General features: G+C 31.0%; 2 protein-coding genes across 2 annotated transcripts; one reads left to right on the forward strand and one right to left on the reverse strand.

The window, feature by feature from the left end:
- The first annotated feature begins 718 nt into the window (after positions 1–718).
- Positions 719–2,325, forward strand: LOC111620800. Its single transcript, XM_023362794.1, has 2 exons — positions 719–855; positions 953–2,325. Exon 2 carries the CDS (start codon positions 1,013–1,015, stop codon positions 2,027–2,029), a length of 1,017 nt encoding a protein of 338 aa, XP_023218562.1. The 5' UTR covers positions 719–855; positions 953–1,012; the 3' UTR covers positions 2,030–2,325.
- A 5,718-nt stretch (positions 2,326–8,043) lies between these two features.
- On the reverse strand, positions 8,044–17,283 carry LOC111620801 (the record flags this gene model as incomplete). Its single annotated transcript, XM_023362796.1, has 16 exons — positions 17,213–17,283; positions 16,531–16,797; positions 15,122–15,255; positions 14,793–15,005; positions 11,742–11,896; positions 11,408–11,672; positions 11,062–11,329; positions 10,676–10,886; positions 10,448–10,607; positions 10,270–10,320; positions 10,023–10,151; positions 9,923–9,960; positions 9,740–9,838; positions 9,171–9,222; positions 8,640–9,103; positions 8,044–8,232 (listed from the first exon to the last, which is right to left on the reverse strand). Coding segments are annotated over exons 1-16 (2,730 nt in total), but the record flags the coding sequence as incomplete, so codon positions are not given.
- Positions 17,284–17,305: the final 22 nt, after the last annotated feature.

Raw genomic sequence — 17,305 nt, forward strand, 5'->3', positions numbered from 1 at the left:
ATGGAATTTTTTCTTGATGCATTAAGTATTTATTTTGAACATATTTTTCCATACTTATAATAGTGTAAATTGTAATTTATTATGGTGTGGTAAAGGATTTTCTTACCATGAAACCATGTTAACATGAAAGTGATAAGGTGTGAAGAGAGAGGTTGTAGATGGGTGTATGCTAATAGGAAAGAAATTATAAAAAATTAGAAGGATAATAATGATTTATAATACTGTACGTGTATTCTTTCATTGTTTGTGAATGGAAATACAGTCGACCCCCTATAACACTATTGATTATTCCGTTTTATATGAATTCCATGTTGTGCGAGTTACTTAGATTTTACAAATACGTGTGCCGGGCAGTAAACGGCTCACGTATTTGTAAAATCTAAGTGACTCGTACAACATAAAATTTATATAAAACGGAATAATCAACAGTGTTATGGGGGTCTACTGTACTGTGTACGGTGTTAAATGTAACGAAGATAATACAAACACTAACAGAAGCGACACACAATACATGCTGAACGAGTATTAAATTTAATGTTATTTAGTTGAAGAAATTTTTCTATTTTTTCTTTTAATAAAAGTAATTCAGCAAAATTAGATAATTTATTTAGTTTTCTGAACAATGCAAAAGGGATTGAAATATTCAAGATCATTTAAAATCAAATCTTGGATCATTTTATGTTCTTTATACATTTCTTTTTACCTGTATGATTAAACAATTATAATTAAACAATGATTTATTATTGTTAAAATTTACTATTATTCTTACAATAAAAACAGGTATTATCTTTTGCATAAAACCTGCAATTGGTAGAAATCTTAGCAAAGCCCAATCCACTGAACGAAGCTCATTTCGTAAGTAATAAGTTTTATTAACGAATAAAACTAATCTTAATGCACTTAAAATGTTTTCTATATTTTCAAAATTTAAATTTTTCTTGAATAAATTTAGGAAATTCCAGTATTAATAACAATACAGACACGTTAGAAAAATCATAAAATTAAATCTAACATGGATAAATTAATTATATTGAATGAATCTACGCAAAGTAATATTAAATTAGAGCAGAAAAACATAAATGGCATTAATTTATGTAGTAAACATATGAAATTATCTCAGAAAGAACAGGAAATTTTGGAGAAATTCATTAAATCTTACACCTCTTCCATTCTCGAGAAATTCATTAGGAATATTCAGAAAATCAGAATGTCTGAAAAATTACAAAAAGATTTAAAATATGTCATCAGAAATCTTATAATTAATGATCCTTTGCAAAAAGATTTGAATATATTTAGATACAATGCTAATCGTAAATCATCTTGTGAAAAAAATCCTATGAGATCTCCTGGCAATGATAATGACCATGATGATGACCTTAATAATAAACATACCATAAACTATACTTTATCGAAAGATAAAAGGGATGATCGTATATCATCTGAACTTTGGAAAAAATGTCAATCAGTGATTAGTACTTTATTAAAGAATTTATTGGGAAGGAAAAGCCATGGTGTAAAAGAATTGCGTAAACTCGATGATTCCTCACACACGTATAGAAATGAAAGTGTTAATTTAAGAAGAGATATCACATTTCATGAAATTTTAAGAAAAATTTTAGATGTTATAGTTAATTTTGATGAGGCTACAACAATAAATGGAAGAATGTCTTCATCATTAATTTCCAGAAGAGATTATAAGGGATCTTCAGCATTCTGCTTAACAGATCAAATTAATGTAGCTAATGTTCGATTTAGCTCAAACGAATGGATTAATGCATTGATAGAACATAATTCTTCCACTGACATCAATGACAGTACTCATTTTTCATCAATATTTAATAAAAATGATATTTATGGAAGTTCGTCTAAAATTCTAGATGAAAATATTATGCAACATTTAACTACAAAATTGGAAGAAGATTTACTTCAGGTTTCTTCAGAAATATTCCCTACAATTACAGTCCATCAACATTCAATGATAGAACATTATCCAATAAAATGTTCTTCTTCTTCAATAGACATAATGTAAAAAAAATCATGTAATTATTCTGAGAATTCTTCATCAGGAGGGGATTTTGCTAATGATTCTACTGAAGAAGTTATTTAAGAGATTCGCATGGATAACAATTCTTTATAAGTTCAATCATAATTGCGATCTAAATGATTTAATGTAAGAAATAATTCATAGACATTGAAGAAAACAATAAAAATATTGCTGTTTAACAATTAAGAAACATTCTTTTAGATGGAAAGTCATAATAATTGCAGAGCAATATAAAATATTTACAATATTGTCTGCTATACTAAAGCATTTATAATGTATATTAAGGGTTTAAAAATATAATAAATTATTTCAAATATTATGTTTTAACAATTTTATAATGATTCTCATTATTTTTCTGTTTTCAAACAATATACAATAGACGTTTATTAATCCGGCATTCTCTGAAAAATAACCGATAATCTGGCACAAAATAATGTATTTAATGCTAGAATTCTAGAGGTCACTTAAGACCACAGCAAAAATACAGTATATGTATGGAAAATAAATATTATCTGCCCATAAATCATTTATTGTAAACTGCAACTTTTCTGCAGATATTTATTAGCTTTTCTGCAACTTCTTCAATGAAACTTATAACATTTAATTATACACTGTATCATTTTCAGGCTGATTAAAGAGGTGCATAAAATAATAGAAAGAATACTGCAGCGCACACTGATACAAAATATACTATACAGCAATGCCTGCAACCTTCAAATCGCATATAACTTATCGAATGTGGATAAATTACAGATTTTCAGATAATTCAGCACGGCTCACATAGATGCCAAACTTCTACTGTATTATAACTATAAACGAAAAAATTCCTATACTTTTTACTACTATAATGTACATTTATTATTGTTTATAAACAATAATAGTAATGATAATAATTGCATTGTTTAAATATTGTATTAAATTATTTAATTTTCAAAATTACAAAATGAATTTCATAATAACGTTTATATTTAATGGAAAGTTTTTGTGTTATGGTCATAATAATTCATTTTACAGAGAAAAAATATTATGACGTGTTGACGATAAATTGTCTACACAATACTCCTCGTTGAAGATGAATTGTCATACACAAAGATGAAAATTATTACATATATTCAGTAGAAATTACAAATAATGTAGATGATGGTGAAGATTTTGAAGAGTTTATGCTTTTGCAATACCAAAATAGTTAGAAATTTATGGATTTTTTATCAATAATTTGAAGTCCTCATAACTTGCAAAGGAGTTAAAGAAGTAGAAACCAAGAACATATTGCAAAACTGTTTGATATTACTTGGAGTCAACAAGTCGCTTGATTCAATGCTTGCTATCCACCATGCTTGCCTCTAAGCACCTCCACAGTCTATAACCACGACTATTTTTATATTTATATATTAAAGAAATTTGATTTAATAATAACATTTTTCCTTTATTTATACCTCTACTCAAATTATTTTCATGGCAGATTCTTGTTTAAATCATGGAATATGCAAAGAATATAAAAGTAGTTCGATATGTGAATGCCAAGTGGGATTCATAGGAAGATTATGCGAAACAAACCTTGATAATTGGTTTAATAATTTATGCGAAAACCATGGAAAATGTATCGACCAAAGATGCAAGAATGGAACCTGCATTTCTTTTCTTCAGATTAAACCGTTTTATAAACGTTTAATTCCAATTTAATTCTTTATTTAGAATCATTAATGTGGTTTGTATTAAAGTTTGAAGAAAACACTTGGAATAATTATGTCAAAATACCACATTCTGAACTATTTTTTCAAATTTCTTTATCTATGTGGATTCAGTTCCATTTTGGAGAATCGCTTAGAAAGACAATATTAGCTTTTTAATCTGATCCTTCAAAAAATATAAATATGAATAAATTAGTTACAATTGATATTTTTCAACAATCTACATATTTAGTTATTAAAATAAAGAAAACATTGTACTGGATTGTTCTTACTAAGTAGCTATGTTTCATACAATATAGTGTCCTTATAAACCACTTAACTATAGAAAAGCACTATAAAAGGCACTAAATTATATTTAAATTTTACGTTTGTCTTTAAATTTTGGGAATAGAAGTAGTATTTCCCTATAAAAGTTATAGCCCATTAATGATCAAGTGAATAAAACTACTGAATAATAATAGTTGGTCGCGGGTTCACTCCTGTTCAAACGGCCTGGCCATGCGGAATTTTTCGAACTTTCTTCACTTAAATACAAGCTAGAAAATCTGAAAGACCATGGCAAACAGCCCAAATGTTGCATTGCTTCCTTAGAAGTGGCATATACGAGAACGACAATCCTTTAAATTTGTATTAGAAAGGATTGTTATTAATATAGCCTATATGACACTTCTAAGGTATATATATGCTACATTATATATATAAGTATTGCCTTTTGCCTTTATTTATATTAAATTTTTGTGATAATCTAACCAGTTATTTAAAAAATGGAAGACTCAATAAACCGGTATATCGATGGGGTCTATAATTGGCCCAAAATTGGCAGACTAGAGTATGACTGACATCGAAAATTTTAAAGTTTTTAAATGTATATAAATGGCCAGCTGATTTAATGTTAAATAAACCAAGATTATATAGGAAAAAAATATTAAATTTTATAAGATGTAATGTCCAACAATCCTAATGAGATTTAAAAATGAATAAAATCATAAAGTATGGACTTGTACTTGAAATTGAATCGCCTCTTATGGTTGTTTCTTTATAAATATGTACAAATTTTATAGAACTGAAGAGGGGTTAACACTTATACAGAGGAAAGTTTTTGTAGGAGGATCCCTTGGAATCTTCCAAGTTTTAGTTTGGCTTATTCCATCAAGTACAGTACGTGTATTGTATTTGTACTGTACAGTACATGTATTGTATTGAACGTGGGTTGCTGTCTTCTATGCCATTAACTTTTGTCGATGAAATAGTTTATTTATATTTTTTATTTTTACAAAATAAATTAAAGCTGTATATATCAATAGAGATATCATTTAATGTATTTTGCAATGTGAGAAATCCATTTAAAACGGGCTACTGATAGTTTTTCCTACGATAAATGCCAAAGCAACATCAATTTACGAAAATATCAAATATGTCTATACATTTTCAAGCATATTTAGTTAGAATGAAATTACAACTTTTGATCAATTCAAGTACGAGTATTCAGGAAGCTGTCTATGTGATCTTGTAAATAATTGCATAGCAATAAATGGTGACTTCAGCATTTCTATGAACACGAATTCATCGAAAGTAAAAATACAAAAAAAGTTATTTTTATGAGAATACATTGCTTAGAAATAGAAATTAATGGAAATACCATCGATGAAAGAAACGTCAGTAGTCCATTTTCAATGGATTCCATCACGTTGCAAAAGACATTAAATGGTTCTTTATTGATATCTATTGATATAATTATAAACGATACGTAGATATCGGCAACGGATGTTGAAATTCGTCTACCTAACGTGTATAAAAAGGTGATATGTGATTTCTGTGGTAATTTTCATGGCATTCGATATAAAGATTTTGTAGACATGAATAAAATACCAAAGCAGATAATATCGATGAGGAAGATTGTTGGATTCTTGTAATTTTCTCGTAGTTAATCAATATTTTAATATCCATCCTGATTCGCGCATAACGGACTGGCCACGTAGAGTTTTCTGGGTTTATTTCACCTATATAAGTGTTAGATAGGTGAAATAAACCTATTTTTTGGGTAAAATAAACTCCAAATAAACCCATAGACTTACAAACCAAATTTCCCATGTCTTCACAGAAGGCAGATCTGCTCTTTGGCAGATTACTCATGTTGCATTGCTTTATTTCCGTCAATTCAATTTTTTTATATTTATGCCAGTTTATATCCAAAAAAATCCATTAATGAGTTACTAAACTTTCTGCAACATAATGGCGAAAAGATTAATTTTGAAAGTAGGAATGTGAGGACCCAACCGAGGTCCGAAATCATGTAAATCACGGTATTCTTACGATTAAATAATAACGATAGATTAAATATGAAAGGGAGAGGAAAATCCCATAATTTAAACAACGGAGCACAAAATGTAAACAACGAGTTCCGGATTACTCCAACACGTGTTAAACGAACTGTCAATGTCAAAATGAAAAGTTATAAGTCAGACACAAGTGATCATAAACAGGTAGAACTTTGGCCCTAGCGCTCATAAACAATCAATCTAGGGAAACAATTTCGGAAAAGAGGGAAAGATTTAAGAGAGATAAATCATTGCATATGATCGTTCGAGTGCCCAGATGAGAGAAATCGCGAGTAACGGAGCTAAATTATGAGCGCGAGTCTTGCAATTTCTTCAACAATCCCCAAGAACAATCAACAGAAAGGCGTCGAGCAGACACCTGGAATCGGACCTTTCTCGTGACCTGAGGCGGTCTCAGTTTATCCCAAAACAAAAGAGAGACCAATCGGGAAGAGAGGAAGGGGACGAGAGGCCAATCAGAAGTCCGAATAGTAGGAGAAAAAACTATAAAAATCCGAAATTCAAGGTCGGAGAGAAGCTTTCCTCCGTATTCCACGAAAGGTCGTGACTTATATTGTAGTGTGTCGTCGCCAAGAACTTTGGACTCCGCCGCTTCCTCCTTCCGATCGTCCGCCTTGCTTAGCGACCTCATCTCGTCCTCCCCGGGGCCAGACAGACGCCGAAGTTCTTGCCTCTCCGCATCTTCGACGAGAAGAACCTAGTGAAGGACTGTCGATTGTCGATGTAAGCATAAATGTTAACAAATAAACGACTTTCTTGTGTAAAACACTTGTCATCATTTGCCTCCTCCGTCACGGCCCACATACAACCTTCCCTTAGGTTCATCCTGACGCGGGATTAATAGATCCCATCTAGGAGACGGCAACCTTACACGGGTGCCGTGGAGTGGGTTTCAAGTCCCCTATCTCCACCGGGTCGGCTACCTTACAGGAATGACTTTTATAAAAATATTGTAAACTCTAATAACAAGTAAAATCGTTATTAAATCTAACCCAACTGGAGACGTGACACACGATCCCCCTTTATCTCCCCACCATCCCGACCATTAACAATCTAAATTTAACAGCACCAATCCCCCTAATACACAAACCTCCCTGCAAATTTTTAGAAATTTTCGGCAAAAAGCATAGGAATTAAGCTTCAAAGACGATAAACGAAATCGTGCCCACTAATATCCATACTTTCCCTCTGCTATATAACAGAGCAGGGAAAGTAAAAGAAGTAACGACTATTCCGTATTCTTCCATATTCATTGATATGAAAAAATGAACATGCTTAATTTCTCAGCCTGAGTATTGTACAAAGCAATTAACTACACACCAACCGAATGCCGAAAATCTATCGGGCTAGTATAAGGCTAATTATTAAATGAATTACATAACCAATTTGGCTTTAGAGGTAAGCGTTAGGCGCCATCTCTTATTAACATTAATAATTATAAACTAAATTAATTAATTTAAATAATTTAGAACTGCTGGGAGAAAAAAATCGACCCGGAGCGGGACTCGAACCCATTTTTTAATTAAATTAATTAGTTTATAATTATTAATGTTAATAAGAGATGGCGCCTAACGCTTACCTCTAAAGCCAAATTGGTTATGTAATTCATTTAATAATTAGCCTTATACTAGCCCGATAGATTTTCGGCATTCAGTTGGTGTGTAGCTTTATTTTATATATCGGGTTTAGCGATGTTTGTATAATACAGTACTGTGTAATCCGTGACAGATATTACACAGTACTGTATAATCTGTGTAATTAAATAAGGCCAAGCTTCCGGGAAGCACCCCTATTTGAAGATCGCCCATGTGTTGTATTGCCTTATTCCATCGATCTAACTCAATTCACTTTTCCACTAAATAATTCTTAATTTTGAGACTTAAATTTTTAAAATTTTTATACTTTATTGAGTTCTTTATTCTTCACAGAAGCAACGAAACCAAAAACATGAAAATTTAGATAAAATTATTGTAATTAAAATTAATAAAATAATAATGGAAAATGCGATTTTGATATAATGCCATGAATATGAATTTAGTTTTTCATCTTTTTCTTTCTCGTAATCTTTGGTCATTGTTAACATAGTAGTTAAGCTAGCTTCAGTAGTTAAGTTTTTAACAATGCGATTTCCCTGGCAATCTTCAGCATTACTCGAACTCTACCGAAAAAATAATAAAAATTTTCATTTCTTAAGATGTAGTAGGCCAATATAAAAATTGAATATTTTAAGAAAGACACAAATGACAGGAAAATACAGTAGACCCCCCCTATAACATTGTTGATAATTCCGTGTTATATGAATTCTATGTTGTACGAGTTACTTAGATTTTACAAATACGTGTGCTGGGCTGTGAACGGCTCACGTATTTGTAACATCTAAGTGACTCGTACAACATGGAATTCATATAACACGGAATTATCAACGGTGTTATAGGGGGGGTCTACTGTACACCATTGTAAATGCTTGTTTTTTAAACTAATCTTATAAAATCTTTAGCTTTAACCTTAAAGCAATGTGTTATAAGAAATTACATCATTAAATTATCATAAAATTTTAAGACTCACTCTTATTAACCGGTGTGGTATGTTATTCATATCAACGGCATCGTCCTGTTTTATTCCATTGAAATTCCCACAAAAACCACAAATTTTAGTTTCATAATTATTAGATAATGTAATAATAAGATCTGTGGAAGATTTCCATGTTATTTTTATGTTATATCTGTAAGATATTATTATGGAGTCCGAGACTTTCTCGATACTGATTATGTTTTCCTCTTGATACGGAAGTTCTACACTTTGGTTGTTGATCTTAATCTTTCCTTCTGGAATTATCGCGGCTTCAATACAGTTTATTTTCACAAAAAAAATCTTTTCGCTGCTATTTTCGTAAGCGTCTTCGTACCAAATGCTAAATTGTCCATCCATGCAATCGTTAAGAAGAGAATATCGACAAACACCATAATACTTATATACGAAATTATCAAATGTGTTCACTGTGTTATTTTTTAACGTACAGAAAGAATATTCTATAAAAATACAGAAAAGTATTATGAAGAAATATCTAAAAACCTTGATCTTTATCTTTAAAATTACCTGAAGAACATTTGGGACAACAAATATCATTAGTCATAATTTCTATCTCGTTCTAAAAAATAAATAATATTTACATTATATTTAAGCGAAGGATTGAGGAAAATAAATACGAATTATCTACAAATAGCGTAAACTTTTTAAATTCAGAGAACAAGTTAAATAAAATAAAATTAGTATTATAGACTTTATCTTGCACGTCCGTTTGTTCATGCTTTTTTAGTAAAGAAGTACCATTTAGGCTGTTTGTAAACGTTACATAAGCTCATAAGTTAAAGTTCTTTATGGGGAAACAAAATATTAATGTGTAACATCCTCCGTCCTTACGTTAAATTCCACGCGGGGTTAAACTTTTATTTCTTTATGAAAGTTTTATCCCTTAATAGGCAAACATGTCCCCATAAGGGGCAAACTAACATCTATTTCTCTTAATATTTGCAAAACTGTGCCTAAGTTTTACAAAATTTCTATATGATAATAATAAAGCTTCTATTTAAAAATAAATTTTACATTTTTTCAATATAGAAAAGTTAATTTAATTTACAATTTTAATATTTTTAAACGTGAATTACCGGTAAGCAATTTAACTCTTTGCAATGGAACTTCACGCAATTCAATTTTCTTTCACTGCATGTACAATTCTCGCATTGCTTCGAAAGTACGTAACCATCCTAGCATTTTTATTAATGTAATATTGTTATTATTATTTCAAGATTTAGCTAAAGTTTTCAATATATGCGGGTATTTATACTTACAGGAATAGTAACTCCGTTTACCACGCAACCAGACTTTTCTAAAAATAAAAATATGTTATATGTTTTCAATCAAATTAAATTATCTTAACAAAATTAATACTTTCGCAATAAATTCCTTTATATTCTTCTGAACATTGACAAAATGCGTATTTTGATTTTTGTACACACTTTTGAAAATTTTTGCAAGGATTAGGATTACAAGTTTTTACATTTCTCCAACAGTTTTCATCTAAATATAATAGATAAAGCAGTTAATATAGCATTAAACTTGAATTTTATAGACAAAGATAGTATAAATATCAGTATCAGTAAAAATTAATATATGATATTATTTAATTCACACTTACAATAATCCTTCGGTGCTCGGTAACAGTAACAGTCATCTTCATTGCAAGAATCTGAAAAAATAGTAATTAATTTATTATTATTTAAAATAAACCAAACATTATGTTTATTTAGATTTAGATTTACAATAAACCAAACATTCTTTGTAATTTTATGGTAAAAAATAATAATTTATTTTACTCGTGCAATTCTTGGTACCCATTGGCAAAGTGTAATTTTCAGACATTGTTTGAAATATATCAATTACTTTATTCCAACCGACAACATTTCCGAGTAAACCGCAGTCATGTTGTATGTGTTCAGTAGCAAAAATATCGATGATATGGTTCCATATATTAAACTAGAAGAAATTTTAATGTGTTTAGTGAAAGTATGACGTTAATGACAATAGCCTTTAGTATACACTACTTGATAAATTTCTCCTTTAAATACAGAGTTGGTGTCCATTTTATACTGTAACGTAAGGCCACATCCGATAAGAAATTGTCCGGGCCATAATTTTTTATATTGAGCAAATTTCTTTATTTTAGTAATGTCCGTGTTCCATTTTGTGACTAACTCTCCAGATTCACTATCCCAAGTAAATGCAAAGTAATACCATTTCTCTTTTTTAATAGTACTGAAATGAAAATAGTGTTATATTATTTGAATTTAATACATTTTTCGTGTTTTTTTTTATTTTTAAATTAAAGTGTAAGATTTATAACATTTCCTATTGAAGACCTGTGAATGGTAAGGGTGGCCAAAAATCAATTAATATTAAAATATCTTATTATTTTAGCAGTATAACTTACTTATTATCCGTTAGTTTGAAATAGCGATTAAACATTCTAAAATATATACTCGGTTCTGTACTTAAATGAATATTAATGACATTTATTCCTTTTTTATTTTCGTTTGAAGATGGTTCCGTATGACTAAACGATAAAATATCCATTACAGAATTCGTAGTTTTAACTTTTATCCAAATTGAAAATGTAATTTCATCCAATGTTTCATTGTGATCAATTGGTACACATTCTCTCATATTGTCAAATTTCATTGTGATTCCTTCGCGAAATTCTGGAAAAATATTTATTACAATGTAAATTCTTAAATTATTAAACACGATTCTTATTATAAAAATATCAAATTTCAAACCTTTCTCACAAAATTTTCCTATATATTGAGGAGGACAATGGCAAGTATAATTGCCAATTCCATCAATGCAAATTCCACCATTTATGCAATCATTATTTATGCAATCATTTATATTTATTTCGCATGATTCTCCTGTAAATCCAATAGAGCATAGGCATTTGTTTTGCATACAGGTTCCGCCATTTTTGCATGATTTATTCCCACAATGTTCTGGAATTGTACAGAATCTTCCTGTATAATTTCGCGAACAACAACATTTATAGCTCTATAATAAAGTAATGATATTATTATAGTAATAAATTTTAATATACGGTAAATTATAAGATTGGCATACTTGCACTCCATCGATACACGTGGCATTATTTTGACAAGAATTCCATGCACAATCGTCAATATTTGTTTCGCAATATTTTCCAACAAATCCATCTTTGCATTCGCAATGAAATTTTGTTCCATATCTTTTACATATACCTTCGTTCAAGCATGGAACTTTAGAAGAGTAAAAGATTATTGCAATAATTATATATTATAATAAAACTTCAATTTTGCTTGCTGGTTTGTTTTATTTGTTTACGTCAGCACTACCTATGGGAGATCCTGACGATATGCCTGTAGGGAGCACTTTCTAGGGGAAACTGGTCCAAATTTAGGTGTTACTAAATTATTAACGTGAAAAAAACCCGGAAAACTCTACCGTTGGCGAAGCGCGAACCCTTCAACTAAGAGTTTTTAATGGTTTTGTCCACTTGGTACTGGTGGTACTCATGTTACATGCATAAAAATCCTTCAATTAATGTAAAATTTTACGTAGTTTTAGTGGAATTTTATAATGTAATTTGTACAGTCGACCCCCTCTATAACACTGTTGATAATTCCGTTTTATATGAATTTCGTGTTGTATGAGTCACTTAGATTTTACAAATACGTGAGCCGTTCACAGCCCGGCACACGTATTAGTAAAATCTAAGTGACACGTACAACATGGAATTCATATAAAACGGAATTATCAACAGTGTTATAGGGGGTCGACTATATTTTTTACTAAGTTTTTCCTCCTTTTTCTAATACATAATATTTCTACAGAATATAAAATATACAAAATATGATCATAAAATATATTCAATTCCAAATCATACTCTTTTTTCTTATCTATTCCACTGCGTAATGCTTCGGCAGAAAGACCATTTTTTATAATTACAATCAATATACTGTTCGAGTAAAATAATACAAAATGGAAGGAAGTAAATATGAGTTTTTCTTTTGTATTAGAACTCTATCACATTGCTTAAAAATTCATGTAAGATTTATAGACTGGTGTGCAAAACTTAAAACTGAAAGAATCGGTTCAAATACTTTTTCAGAGGACCGTAAACGTCGAATAAAAACGCTTAAAATATGAATGGGGGAAGAACGTAGCTTGTTAAAGTCTGAACAATACTTTTTATCTGTTAGAGAAGACTAATCTGGCTAAGTTGTCAATCATCACTTATCATAATACATATTAATGTTATTAAATTTCTAACTTATTGTTAGATTTAAGCTTGCGGTACCAGGAAACCATAAACTTTTCCTGTGTTTTTCATTCATTCAACAAGAACCGTAGTACAGTAGTAACAAATAAGAAACTTAAACGCTGTTATCGTAACCTTTTTATGTAGTTTATTTTTGGTCAGCAAAAATCACTTATCCTAATCACTAAGGAGTACAGACCAGAAGAAGTACAGTTCAATGTAAGTCTGCAGATGATTAATGACAAACTTCCCATCGATATGTATAGGAAAATGTGGTACATCAAATGAAGCACAGACATCCGAATCAACTCTGAGTCGAGAAAATGTCATTGATTTTGAAAGGCCAACCCTTTCCAACACTCTCCTCACTCTTGAAAACAGCCTCTAATAAGTTCTCTCAACCGCAACCTTATTATTGCTTACTGAAGCTGAACATAAAATAGGTTGTATCTTTATGATTTTTGTTAATAATATCAAAGACCATCACCAGCAAATCCGCATAGTTCCCCACACCGCTATCTTCCAGGCCGAGCTAATTGCCATTATGATGGTTGCTCAGTGGTGCCACGACATCAATATCAATATTGACTATGCTTCGACCATCAAGCTTATTAAGAGGAACAACCTGTACCCAATTGCTGCTAATATAAATAGTATCATTTTGAATTTCAACAACCGTTACATCACGTAGACACGGTCGCACGAAGACACAATTGACCCATGAGCGTGCTGATGAATTGACGAAGGCTGTTGCAAATAACTTGGTTCCGCCTATCTCCTATAAGAAAATAAGTGCCACTGCCCCGAAGACACTCGTATTGGTTGAACAGTTGAACACCTGGCAAAGTAACTGGAAGACTCACAGGGATTGCAACGCTTACAAGTTCTTCTCTAGGAACAAGGAGAGGATTAGTAATAAGTAGTTTCTTCCAAACCACTACACTTCATAATTTATTACCAATCATAGACGCTTTCACAGTTATTTACACAGATTTACAAGAGGGGGTAATAGAAGCCTATGCATTCAATTCAGAGTCAAAGACAGCCTACATTACTTATTTGACTACCCAATGTTAATGGTGCAAAGGTTTCACTTACAGACCACATTGCAGAGAGTAACCAACATGACACCTGGAACTGCAGTACTTTGATAAATGACAAGAACATCTATAAGCTGTTTCAAAACCTTGTTAATCAGTCAGCGACTTTTTTACTTGGCGGGGACCACCAAGTAAAAAAGGCACCGCCGTAACTCCTGATATTTCTACAGCACTGTATCTTATTATAGTACGTTTCGTACTAACATTTTATAACATACTTTGACAAACGTATACCTGTCGTTTGTAATATAAACTGTATTGAGAACACTAACACCTAGTTGTGCCTAGTGGTACAAGGCATGTACAGTATATCTAATAAAGATTGATTAATAGTATATTTTATTCGCTCGTTTAACGCAGTGGTGCTCAAACTACGGCAATCATATTTGACACTCCTTACTAAAAACAATAGAAATAGGCCTACATGTAGCAAGATATTTGAGACCCACCTAGGATTATAAGATTAATTAATGGACACAAGGGTGATCTGACGAAGAAAAGTTTTTCCCAGAAGGACATTCTATAGGAAACTGGCCCTATTTAGGTTAAAATAACATGGAAACGCTGTTGAGACGAGAACTTGCGGTTAACAAAGTGTTCAGTAGTGTCCAATAGCCGAGTGGTGTCCAATCCACTCGGTTACTGGACACCATTTTTATGCTTTTCAGGAAAAGAAAACAGAAATGTCACCGAAGAGTGTTATCCTGCTATAAAAGTTTCTGAGCAGAAATGGTTTATTTTTTTTTATTATAGAATAACAAAGAAATTACATACCTGTTGAACAAGAATCTATTTCTTTCCGGAACATTACAGAAGGAATGTTATAAGTTGATCCATTATTCTCGAATTCTTTTTGATTTTTCTGATTACGTTCAAAATCAATCATGAAGCTTTTTTCAGATTTAATCAATAATTTTGTCCTCGAAAATTTTTCATTGTATGTTTCATTATTCAAACACAAAATTAAAATTTTGATATTCTTATTACCTAAGAAAATCAAATTGAGTATATGAAATATGATCGTATATTACCCCTTATCATTTCAAATTGTCTATTTTTAAAAGTTTTATAAACTTCAAATAATTATTTTATAATTAGCATACCTAAACGTGAAATTCTACTTCCAGTCACGTTTACTTCACTGACGAAAACATCCTTAAGATCTTGACTTAAAGAAACATTCAAAGGAGAATTTATGAAAGTGTTAATTACTTCTTCATTATTTTCAAAATTTGTACTGCAAATAAAGAATTTAAAAGGATTCGTATCGATTTCAAATAATAATACATCAGTAAAAAATTAAATGCATTTGTTATCAGTTATAATCATTCATAAAATACGCGATAATATAAGAAAATCATCTAAAGAAAGATAAGAAGTATAGTATACTCTCGTTAATCCGGCCATTTCATGTACAGTACATAAGAGTACCAGCTTAGAAGAGGTGCGGATTACCGAAAGTATATAAACCCGATGGTAATAAATGCCGTAGCCAGTCGCTACAAAGAAATAAAACATAACAAATAATATTGGGGTTGACCCCTATCGACTTAAAAATTAAACACATTATTTGGCAGGAAAATCTCTTCACTTTACCCTGGCGAGATAATAGCGACTCGGATGTCGACAAAATGATTAGAGTAGGTAAGATTTCCCCCAGTCTAACCTTGATCGATGATATCAAAAAATTCAGCATCGACAAAAATACCCTCTCGACTTACGATTACCACCCCTCCCACCAGCTTGACCCTGACGTTTACTTCAAAGTTTCAGGCTTATTTGTCTTTTAGTATTAAGATCCGCGCTTACGTTCAGTTTTATTAGTATTGTATTAAATAGATATAAGTCGTCCTACTAACAGTCACTTGACACTAACTTTAACACTTAGCTATTCGTGGCGGCACTCAATTATTGGTGTTCGCTACACTCAGGTTTTCTTTTACAGACTTCGGGGACTACGGCCTTGCAGCCTAAAAACTGAACTCCAACATCAAACCTATACGTATCCCGTTCAGAGGGATCCTACCTTTCTCTATTGTCTATCTCTTCTCCCTCCTTCTTCCCTTCCCCTTTCCTTACTATCTTTTCTGCCGGCTAAACACCTCGTGTACGGCCGAAGTATTTCTTGTACGTATGTATTTACTAATACTACAGGTTCTCAGATTGATTTTAGTGAAATTCATTTTGTATGAAATTAATTAATGAAATTGAAATAAGATTCAAAATTAATATGGCCCATGATTTTACGACTATAATCGGCTGGGAAAGTGAACTGTATATTTCTCATTGATATAAATTACTTTTTTGGAAATTTATAGTTTTTAGCATTTGGCTCTACCCATCTTCCACGTTCAATGCAGGGTAGTCGAATACCAACTCGTCTGTAGATCGTTTGCGTAAGAGTCCAGTATAAATTAGACACTACACCTATACTTAATGTAACTCTACTCATCCTGCCACAATTATTTAGTTTGATATCGATCGAAATGAAGAATTCTTTTAGTAAATTTACCTTTCATTGGCTCTTCCATAAAGCTGAACAAATTGAAGCCATGTTATTGTAGTATCAAATACTTCAGCAATTAAATGTTTATCTTCCAAATTCAATCTGCTACAATTTAATATCCGCACATAATACGTTTGGTTTTCATTATTATGAAGTTTTATTTTTTCTAATATTAGTTTTTCGCATTTCAAATAATGTCGATATTCAGTACATAAATTTCTGGTATTAAATGAAGTTTTATTAAAGTTCTCTCCTGGTGTGAGTGGAAGTTCGCTATAATATAAAGAAATCAAAATAAATAAAGTAAACATTGGATATTCTTTGTAGTATTCTTCCTGTATCAAAATATTTGACAATAATATACTGTAAACAATAAACTGTCTAATTGTTTGCTGTAAAATATATTCTCTGTTATTGTTAAAATAGTACAATCCAGATGTCCGTGTAAATACGGAGTAAATGTACCTCTGCCGTGATAAATTATGGGGATTTAGATCAGGATACTGCCTAAATGGGATCCTCTAAATTGATCCAAATCCCCCTAGGATTGCCTGTAATAGGCATAACTGTAGCCAGCAATACAACCTTATTTATTTAATGATTACAGTTAAAACGTAATAAAATTAAATGAGAGAACAATAGCCATAATTAAGAAAATTATCACAAATTTTTTTTGTTTTTCTATCACCTGCCAGTTATATGATTTGCATTGAAGTTTCTCATGATTCCGTGTATAGCATAAATATACCAATAGCCTATGCCTACTATGAATACACTCTAC

Source organism: Centruroides sculpturatus, unplaced genomic scaffold (genome assembly GCF_000671375.1).
Source record: "Centruroides sculpturatus isolate CEXI.00-Female unplaced genomic scaffold, Cexi_2.0 scaffold89, whole genome shotgun sequence".
NCBI lineage: Eukaryota > Metazoa > Arthropoda > Arachnida > Scorpiones > Buthidae > Centruroides > Centruroides sculpturatus.